The sequence below is a fragment of the Alligator sinensis genome, unplaced genomic scaffold (genome assembly GCF_000455745.1).
Source record: "Alligator sinensis unplaced genomic scaffold, ASM45574v1 scaffold447_1, whole genome shotgun sequence".
NCBI classification, from domain to species: Eukaryota; Metazoa; Chordata; order Crocodylia; family Alligatoridae; genus Alligator; species Alligator sinensis.
This window is the reverse complement of record NW_005842123.1, coordinates 1159766-1170518: the sequence shown is the minus strand read 5'-3', so window position 1 is coordinate 1170518 and position 10753 is coordinate 1159766. Positions and strand designations below refer to the sequence as shown.

At 43.7% G+C, this 10753-nt stretch overlaps 1 protein-coding gene across 1 annotated transcript in view; it reads right to left on the bottom strand.

Moving 5' to 3' along the window:
• Window positions 1-10753, bottom strand: part of ABCC8 (ATP binding cassette subfamily C member 8) — a 154741-nt gene that overhangs the window by 124337 nt on the left and 19651 nt on the right. Inside the window, exons 6-7 of the mRNA XM_006024884.3 lie at window positions 9733-9975; window positions 8954-9142 (exon numbers count right to left, since the gene is read on the bottom strand). Coding sequence (XP_006024946.1) covers window positions 8954-9142; window positions 9733-9975 — 432 coding nt within the window. The remainder of the gene's footprint in view (window positions 1-8953; window positions 9143-9732; window positions 9976-10753) is intronic.

Sequence of the window (10753 nt, the reverse complement as noted above, 5' to 3'; positions counted from 1 at the left end):
GGCAGTGTGACGAAGCCATCAGAAAAGCCAATGGCACTTTATCGTGCATCAGCAGATGCATGATGAATAGATCCAAGGAGGTGATACTTCCCCTCTATCGGGCGCTGGTCAGACCGCAGTTGGAGTACTGTGTGCAATTCTGGGCACCGCACTTCAAGAGGGATGCGGATAACCTGGAGAGGCTCCAGAGAAGGGCCACTCATATGGTTAAGAGCCTGCAGACCAAGCCCTACGAGGAGAGACTAGAGAAACTGGACTTTTTCAGCCTCCGCAAGAAAAGGTTAAGAGGCGACCTTGTGGCTGCCTATAAGTTCATCACGGGGGCACAGAAGGGAATTGGTGAGTTTTTATTCACCAAGGCGCCCCTGGGGGTTACAAGAAATAATGGCCACAAGCTAGCAGAGAGCAGATTTAGATTGGACATTAGGAAGAACTTCTTCACAGTTAGAGTGGCCAAAGTCTAGAACGGGCTCCCAAGGGAGATGGTGCTCTCCCCTACCCTGGGGGTCTTCAAGAGGAGGTTAAATAAGCATCTAGCTGGGGTCATCTAGACCCAGCACTTTCCTGCCTACGCAGGGGGTCGGACTCGATGATCTATTGAGGTCCCTTCCGACCCTAACATCTATGAATCTATGAATCTATGCTAATTTACACCACTGTTTTCTTCTTAAGCACTATGGGCCAAATTCTGTAGAGTTATGTCAACAGAGGAATTGGATCCTTTTTTTTTTCCAAAGGGCAGGACATCATCCTTTAAATATAGCTATTGAAATAAAACAATTTTAAACCACATACATACTTCACAACCTCCTTAAGATATTTATCACAATGATGTTAAAAATAAAAATACCCCAGGCAAAATCTAGGCATTTTATATAATCAGTGAGTTTCATCCAGCAAGATACTGAGCATTCAGGCCCTGATATAGAGCACCTGATACTTCATAGTATCAAGCTCCATCATTGTTAGATTTCTTTTTCATAATTTTGTGGATTTTCTGTACAATTTGCCCATATTATTTCATTTGTAATTTCTAGCAGGCACATATTCTACTGACAGAGCAAGCAGCTGTCATGTTGTCAGGGTTTTTCTGCTAGTGCTAGATGATTAATAGACATACAATTTAATGTCATGAGAACAGTTCAAAAGATGAACACTTAATACTGAAACTGGAATTATAAAACAAACATGACTATGAATTTTAAAAGTTGAACCACTGTGACAGGCTGTGGTACTTAAAAAAAACACTCCTTATGCTGCCCAGGATATCCATGAGGTCTCAAAGCTTTTACCCCATTGCAGTTTGTCTCTATCTTAAAGCACTAGAAAGGTAAAGCAAACAATATATATTTTCCTAACAGGTAGTTGCTTCAACCAGCTTTTAGTATCTTCTGATTGTGTTTGCATTTTGCCGTATAGGCAAAAAGAAAAGAAGGGGGAAAAGAAAAAGAAAAAGTAAAATCATAGATGGGCTGATGATGAAAATATATGGGTCCATGTGAGCTTCAAAAAGTTTTCAACGGATATGCTGAATACAATTTCATAAATGCATAACACTGTCAGAAAGCAACAAAGGTTGGTTCGGTGCAGCCTCTCTCCAACTGACCCCTTAAAGCAGGTAAACATCAACTTAGAGGACACTTAACTATCTCTGAATGCAGATGAAGAAAGTTTGACAGATAGTGACAAGTTCTGCATCAGCACAAAAAAAATTCCTTCTACCTCCACCACATACAGCAACACTCAATGCAATATAATACAAAAGCTTTGTTCACAGTATAATACAAAATCTTAATTACAAGTTCTTACTCCCTTTCCTTTATCTCTCCTTTATAAAAAAACCAACTTCAATTATAAATCTAAGCATGCGTTGAGCTGTAGCAAACCCCGATTTTTTCTTTTTCTTTATTTATTTTTAAATGCATTCCCTCCCCTTCCCCAACCATTTCTGACTTTTTCTCTCCCTCTCTATTCCCTATAGATAAGTATAAGTCAGCTAAGATGTAGAATAAGCTTTAACATTTTATTTTAGGTAATAAGTTTTATTTTTCTCTCCCCTCTTTGCAAATAAGTACCCTGCTATTTTGATATAGATATCCACTGTTTTATAAGTGATACTTATTATGTTTATATTGATTTTTTACTGCTTTTATATTGTGTGATTACTGTTTTAGGCCTATATATGTAAGTTAGCATAAGTCAAGTTTCCATCTTGTAATGTCAAGCCTCCATCTTATCCCCATGCCCAGTTGTGTAACCTATGACTCATACCACCCCTCCTATGTAACTTGGTTCCTGAATGAATGGGGATGAATGAGGGTGCTTGAGAGACAATGGCAGTAGGTCTAAAAATAGCTCCCTCTGAATGACCGAACCATCAACACCAATACCTGGATCCAGCCCTTGGAACCACCCTCAGCATTCAAGAAACAAAAGATGAGGCAACCCACCACTGTGCCAAGGCTGCACATGCTCAGTAAGAACACCTGGAGCCCTCTGGATCAGGACTGACATGGCCTGGACAGGCCCTCCGCACAGGAGATCAGAGGTAGTCTGCCCCATAAAAATGGGTAGTGAAGACTGACTCTTTGGGACACCCTCTCCATCTGGACCAGCACCATGGTGCACCACCTATCCACCTAGAGGCCCTGCCGGCAACCCCCCTCTGGACAACACCTACTGGACAAAGACCCCTTTCCAGCCTGGATAGGTAGCTATCACCCCCACTCCCTCTTCAACCAAGGACTTGGACTCTGTTTCTCTTCCCTACCTGGAATCCAACCCTTCCAATGAGTCTCTTTCTCCTGCTGCCATTGTGCATACGTGTGTGTGTGTGGTCTGTTTAATAAACCTGTTATTTTGAAACCCCAAGTTGGATTTTTGTCTGTTTCCTGAGTGTTTCCTCCTTGCTACCACTTATCTGCGCCCCCCTCCCCCCAATATATCAGCAGTCTGCCTCAGTTTCCAGCCTCAGTCTACCTTAAGTAACCCCAAGCCTCAGTTCCTCAGCCAGCTTTTCTCTAGTCCACCGGTTCTAATCCTGGTTCTGGCAACTTTCACTCTCTACACTTTAATTCTCTCTCTCTCACCTTAACCGTACCCCAAGCACGTACATACACACTGTACCATCCAAGTTAGGAACTTACCTGTGTGTATGTGTAGGTGAGTTGTATGTGTGTGAACTGGTGAGTGTGTGTGTGTATATATACATGTCATTGTGTGCATGATATATGAATTAGTGATCTGAGTACGTGTGCTGAGTGTGTGGGTATAGAGAATTGATTTTTTCTAACTTTTAGGGTGTATAGTGTATGCGCCTGAATTGGTGCGAGGTATGCCTGTACCTAGGCTGGTTTGGATATGTATGTGCCTGAGTTGGTAGTGTGTGTGTGTGTGTGTATGCACCTAATTGATTTGTGTGTTTGTATATGTGCAATTGTGTCACACCCTCCTGTCTAACAGCGCAATATTGAGATCCTGAGAGTTGGCCGGACCCCACAGGGCAACAGAGCCTAAATAATTACTAGTCTTGCTGAGCTGGCAATAAATATCACTGGGTGCATCTACATGAGACATTTACTGTGGAGCTGCCAAATTAGCTCTGTAGTAAATGTCTCCATGTCTACACATGTGCCCCTATTAGGGCAAACAAAACTAATACACTCCAGAAGAGGCTACTACTTGTACATAAAAGCACGAGCCTGCTCAAGAGTTTTTTCCTGCCAGCTGGAACTGCTCCGACCAGGCTCAATATGCTGTGCATGAATAAACTCTGGAGCAATATACTCCAGAGCAGGGGTAGGCAAACCTCAGCACATGTGCCAGAGTATGGCACACAAAGGCATTTTGTTTGGCATGCGTGCCTCAGGGCAGACAGTAGGGAAGGGGCTGGGGTTGCACTGCTACAACAAAGATCAGGCCCCGCGTGGCTGCCCCATCACCCACCCCGGCACACCAACATCTTACAAGTTGAGGTTGTGGGTGTTTCTGGCACTCTGCACAAAAACATTGCTGACCCCTGCTCCAGAGTTTTTTGCTCCAGGTGCATGTTCAAACGGTGTATCCAGGAGCAAAAAATTCCGGAGCAATAAGCTCTGGAGTTTATTTGTGCCCATTAATTGCACATGTAGATGTGCACATTGTATATTACACTTTAGGCCAGGCTTCTCCAACATACGGCCCACGAGCCGCCATGCGGCTCTCCAAGCTGTTTTTGAGTCCCGAGGTGGTGCAATGGGAAACAAAAGTAAACACTGTACTTTCATTTCGGGGGGGTGATGTGATGTGATACCACTTCCTGTGAGGTCTTTGAATATGGCTCACCGGCCCACTGGGTGATAAAAAAGTTCATGATCTGGCCCCACATTCAAAGAGGCTGGACACCCCTGCTTTAGGCCATGTCTTGATCTCAGGTACAACAGCAAAAATGAGGAGCAACTTCAAACAGCCAATAGAGGATCAAACACAGTGTGTGCATCTACACAAGATGCTACTGCACAATGGTTACTGCTCTTTTATTTAGTACTTGTATAATCAAAAAGCAATAACCGAAGTTACTGGGCAGTAGTGCCAGTGGATGCCTTCCTAGCAAAGCACAGTAGCCTAATAATACTGCACAGTAGAAATTAGCACTGTTTGTGCTGTGATGTGCTACTGTGCAGTATTATTCAGCTACTGCACAGTTAGCATCTTGTGTAGACATGCCCACTGAAGACAATTAATTTATTCTAGACTGTCCCCATTAATCAGAGGTCAGAATACAGCCCTTCAAAAACAAACTTTTCCCCCAAATTTTATTTTCATGGGATTATGTTTTATATGGGTTTTTCATTTTGTTTCTCCACAACACCAACTTTTCTTATGCTCCTAGAAGCAAATGATTAATAAGGTAATTTTTTCCTTAACCTAAAGATGCAATTTGCTTAGCAACAGAAAACTTGTAAAGGCTTTTTCAGAATAACCCAGGTATTCATCCAGACTCTATGCACAATGGTTTGTTGGCACACAGCTTCAACTGAACAACTGAATAAGACATTTCAAGTCATTTCATATCATTTTTTACTGTTGAAGTCAAATACAATTCTTTAGCAGGAAACCTATGTAAAATGTAACCCCAAAGAACCAGAACACTTCTCAGGGGTAATTGTACCAAAAGTAAAATACTATCTTGGTTTTATTCATGGTCTATGATGAGCTGATTCATTCTTCCAATTTCTTTTCAGATGCTGGAGTTGAAAACTCAATGGATATTTGCAAATTACTTAATTAAACAGTGTTTGCTACATTTTTGGAAAAAGGCTCACATGGGTTTTCCCATATTTCATCATAACCACCTCACTCAAAAATCTAGAGGTCTCATCTTGGCCTATGCTATGCCCCACTGTATCAGGGTAGAGGGCCAAAGAACTTTACCTAATAATGGGTATCTCAGGATAGCTCACTGTGGATCTCCAGGTAGAAAAGGCAGCATAATCAAATATATAGGTAATTCTTTCACAGACTTCTCTTCCCCTGCTTCTGATCAGAGGAGGCCCTATAACTAGACAGCATTGTTGTTCAGTGATTCCCAACTGGTTTAAACTGGAACAGTCCTGAGACTGCCACTCAGGCAAATCCAATGTGAATGGCAAGACAGCAAGGTGGCAGGAAAGCTTGGAAATTCAGTCTTCACTGCTAGTCCTCTGAGTTCTCTACAGGAAGAACTCTAGTTGAAACATGTGAGAAGTTAAACATTGCAGTTTCCAAGTATAAGAATAAAGGCCACAAGATAACTAATCAACAATGGATGGATGGATGGATGGATGATTATTTTTCAGATCGAAACCTTTGTTAAAAATTTCCCCCAACACATTCAATATATCTGTGGCGGCGAGGTACCACCACAGGCTCCCAAAGGGGAGAGAGCAGACCCCGCGGGCCCCATACCCCGGGAGCAGACCCCCGGTAGGGATGACTCACTTCCCGCAGGGCAGCTGGAACAGGAGCTGCGACTGTGGCTACAGCCGCGTGAACTGGCGTTACGCCGGCTGCTTAATTGGCTGTTTCCGGCACGGGAAACAGCTGGACCAATCCCGGCGGTCGTACCGGCCACTGCAGGAAAGTTTAAAAGCCCCACCGGAACTAGGGCGGGGGGAGAGTCGGAGAAGGAGGGCACGGGCCGACAGCTCACTGGGCATGCTGCGGCTCCGGCGCGGGAAGGGAGCGACACAGCCTGCACGGCTCCCGCATGCAACACCAGGGAGAGCTTTAAGCCCCCTGCCGGAGGCAAAGCAGGGGCATCTCTCCAGCTCCCGGCAGAAGTGGAGGACGAGGAGGCAGGGGAGTCCCTTGCAAACAGCAGGAGGGAAGAAGCATTTGAGCCTCCTGGAGGAGGCAGGGGTAGAGGAGGCAGCTCTGCAGCCCTCTCCTCCACCGGGGAATAATTTTTTTAAATTAAGATAAACCCCGAGAAGGGGGAAAAAGCCACCACAACCAAGAAGGCAGGCCCTGGGCCACCCTACAGGGCCGAAGATCATTATTGATAGACATCCACCCAGTTGGCGAGTGGATGGGGTGTAGGGGAGGCGGAGCCCCGGGGAACATCGCGCCAAACAACCGTAAGTACTGCCGGGCGTTGGGAGAGCCCCCCCTGGGAAGATCTCCACTGGGAAAAACCCCCTCTCCTAGTTGTTTTTTCATCAAAGTCATGGCAGGCGAGTCGAAGGGAGGGGCTACACCCCAACAGGCCAGGCGGCACGAAAGGCGCAAAACGCCACAATATCTTTATACTGTACCTTCCCTTTTCCCCCCCAAAACCAAGTGATGGAAATTGGGATATACATTATATGAGAGACAAATTGATCCCTATGAGTCCAGAAATTTAGCAGCTGGAAAATAATGGCAGCATTAATTGCCACAGCTCTGAATGTGATGGCAACTAACACCCCCCCCCATTCCTCAGCTTCCAAATGCCCGAACAAATGGGGAGCCCTTCTGCTTGGCCAACATGGCCCTGCATACCAGATTGGGTTGTTACATGGAGTTCGTCCATAGCCAACACTGGCACACTAGGTCAGACCCAACATATGGCCCTGGAGCTGCCATGCCAGATCAGACCTCAGTTGCTACCCTACATCTGGCATGTCAGATCAGACCTGGCATACCGGATCAAGCCAAGACATGGGGTCAGGGCTGGCAGTGAGCTCTAAAACAAACTCAGCTCCATATCTTCTGCACTATCCAAGGTAAGATCTTTTTTTCTTCATGCTACCTTTAAATAACAGGAGGCATGTTATATTCAAGGGCAGGTATATGCAAGGAAATATACTCTGAATCAGCTCCAAAGTACACTGAAGTCAACTGTAGTCTTTCATTCACATCAGTGGGCTTTTAACAAGGTCTCTTGCAAAAAACAACAGTGTATTAAAATATCAGAGAACAGTGAAGTATAGTAATTTATTTCCTAAATTTGACTTGTCTTAGAATAAGAAAATGTTTATTGTACATTTCGTTCTGAGACCACTCAAGACTGAAGTCTATTTTTTCTTGGATTTCATTCTCTTGAAGAGCATCCTTTTTGAATCAGTTCACATTGACCTTTCAAATATGATCTCCCTGAAGACACTGATGGAAATTCTTTGTCACAGCTAAATACGTTTTTCCTTTTCTGCTATGATGAAAGCCTAGTGCTGCTTTTAGTCATTTCAGACAGCCCACAGCTTTTTTTTTTTAATGAAAAGCTGAGCCCCTCAAAAGTACACTTCATCCCTCTCAGACTGTAAATTCTTCATTACAGCTATTGTAGCTTCAGATCACGAAAGCATTTAGTTACATGCTTAAACTCATTCCTATTCAGGGATTGACATTCAAGGAATTATGCATGTAGTAAAAGCAATATCTTTAATAGGGAGGCTTTCCTGAATCAATAAGCCTTCTTATGGTCATGAATAATGCCTGGCACATTCTGGGCATTACCCGAGTACAAATAATAATATTAAACAACAACATTCAAAATAAGCATTCAAAAATGTACTACCAAGTAAATGTTCTTTATGGCTAAGTACAGACAGTCAAAAAGCCTGAGGCTGAATTGATTCAATCTTTGCAGGTTTCTGTAAACTGCCTAGTCAGGTGATCACCCAATTTTCTGGCTCAGGCAGGGGGAGTAAAGTCCCCACAGTGGGCTTCCCCACAGCCAGGACGATCACCCAGCTACACCCCCTCCTCAGCTAGCAGGCCACCAGAGGAGTGAGTAAGGGGGGACAGCCCCCGCCCCACCATCCATCTCTGGACCTTCAGCCAGGCTGGGCTGGCATGGGAGGAAGCCCATAGTGGAGGCAGTTTCCTCCCCTCCCTCCCACCCCTCCCTCAGTTGGCCTGCCATCTGGGGAGAGCACATAGCCAGGTGACTGCCCCAGCTCCTGACTCAGGTGGGGGGGAGTAAAGCCCCCATTGCAAGCTTCCCCACAGCTGGGAGCCAGGCCAATTCCCCCAGCAGAGGAGGTGGCAGGGCCAGGGGAATCCACCAGGTTTGAGCTGCCGGGGATCTTACAGCTGGGGCAGAGCTGCCCTGCTCTGCTGGAGCAGAGAGCACAGCCCATGGCTGCATAGCATCCTGGGATGCTGGAGAATTGTGAGTTAAATTGAATCGGGAGGGGATCTGGGACAGAAGTTCCATAAACCGGGTTGACCTAGATCAGTTAAGTCTGATACTACAGCCATCATGGTTTATTTTAAACCAGTTTTAGCTAGTTTGAAAGTGGTTTAAGTGCACTGAACTTCTGTTCCGTTACAGGTTTAAACCGGTTCCTGATCACTTAAAATTGGTTTATGTGTAGCTTCTGTCCTTAGCCTAAAGGTTAGGGACTAACCAATGCACAGTTACTTAAGGCCTGACCCAAAACCTACTGAACTCAATGGAAATACTCCCAAAAACTATAGATCAGATTCATTATTAAGATATTCTAAATGGTACCTGTGAATGGCTGGGTCTATTCCTGTTTCCAACATGGTGAACAATCCCGAAGATGCAAAGTGGACCAGCAAATCCAAGCAAGTCTGCGAGAATACGGAATGTGCTGCTGAGAATTAGTGGCTTCCCAAACGCAGAGCAGAGAGCACGCCAAATTGACTTGGATCCTTGTGGATATTGAGATCTTTTGTTCTGTCCAGAATTTTTAAAAAGCACATAAATATTACCCATAAATAATTTTTGTTATATTAAATTCAAATTAAAGATATTTTGCAGGATATTTTTCAAAGTCTGATTTCCTTCCAGCGCTCATTATCAGCTCCCAGTAATTGATCCTGGCTGAATAATTTGCCATTCTTGCATTTCCCTTGGAGTAGAGAATTAACTGGCATTTACTGTACTGCCCTAGAAGGAGCACTGAAAAGCAGAGTTCTAGCCACTGCTATACGGTTTCATGGGATAAGTTTGTTTGTAGTAGCAAATCTGGCCTCCACATGGAAAGATGGAGCCACGGTAATCTTTCTCCTCCCCCTTCCAGCCACCAAAGGAGTAGGGTAGAGGTGGTACCTGCCTATCGTTTACCTCAAAGACAGAAATCTTGCAAAGCCCTCCCAAAGGTTGCACATGAATAAATGAGGGAGGCTCTTCATTACATGCCATCCCCCCTGCTCTTGTATCAAGGGCAGGTAGAATCTGGAACTAAACTAATTCATTTAAGCCTCGCCTCAATAACGTTTCAGATTCTTATTGAGAAGAATTCCACACTTCTTTCTTTTTCATACCTTTTGTGCTTCAAAAGCCTCATTAAGGCGAACATAATTGGTCAGAGCTCTCATAGCAATAGGCAGCTTGCCTATGGTTTTCATGTCTATTGGCTTTTTATGGGCAGTCTTGATGAAGGTGTTCATCCACCAGTATGTTCCTTTGGAGAGCAAATTCACAAATGGCTGAAGAAATCTGACTCCAAGGTCCTGGAGATCCTCAGGAGGCTTTACTTCTTTGGGATTTTTGAAGAAAACATATCTCTGAAATCCCACAAAGAATCATAGTAAACACAGAGAAAAGAGAAGAGAAAATAAATATTTATGGAACGTGATACTGAAAGAAAAGACAGGAATATACAACCACTGAGTAAAAGACTTGGACTTTCAAAGGAGCCAAATGAAATGAGCTGCCAAATCTGAAACAAATTCAATAAGAGATAAAAGTCTAATCTTCTTAAATGCTTTCCAAGATTCTGGCCAAAAAAGTAACATTTATATAAGACTATTTTGCCAGTTCTGTAAAATGCTCATTAAAAAGCTTTGAGTTTGCATCAAAAGCCATTAAAGTAGGACTGGACTAACAAGTATTTCTCCCATTTAAATCAATAAAAGACTCAGAACCTAGACTGATATTTCCTGCTCTCAATATTCTGAATATGGAACATATAGTAAAGCAGTAATATGCTCATCATAATAAAGGAGTAATATGCTTATTATATGCAGTATATTTAATAATGGGCTCAGCTAGCACTAGGGATTCCTGTTCAAATGCGGATTAAAAAATGGCCCATTATTATTTCTTCATACTCTAACTTCTCACCTATTTGGTAACATGGGATGTAATACACTGTGTTGAATTGTAATTGTGCAGTTTACTCTGTCAATTACATATCCTTGGAACTGAAAAAGGATATAGACTTGACCTGAATTCAATGGGTGCATCTACATGAGACATCTAGTGCGGAGTTGCTTAATTAGCTCCACAGTAAACATCTCATGTCTGTGTGTTGTGTTACTAGCATGGAGGAAGCTAATTAAC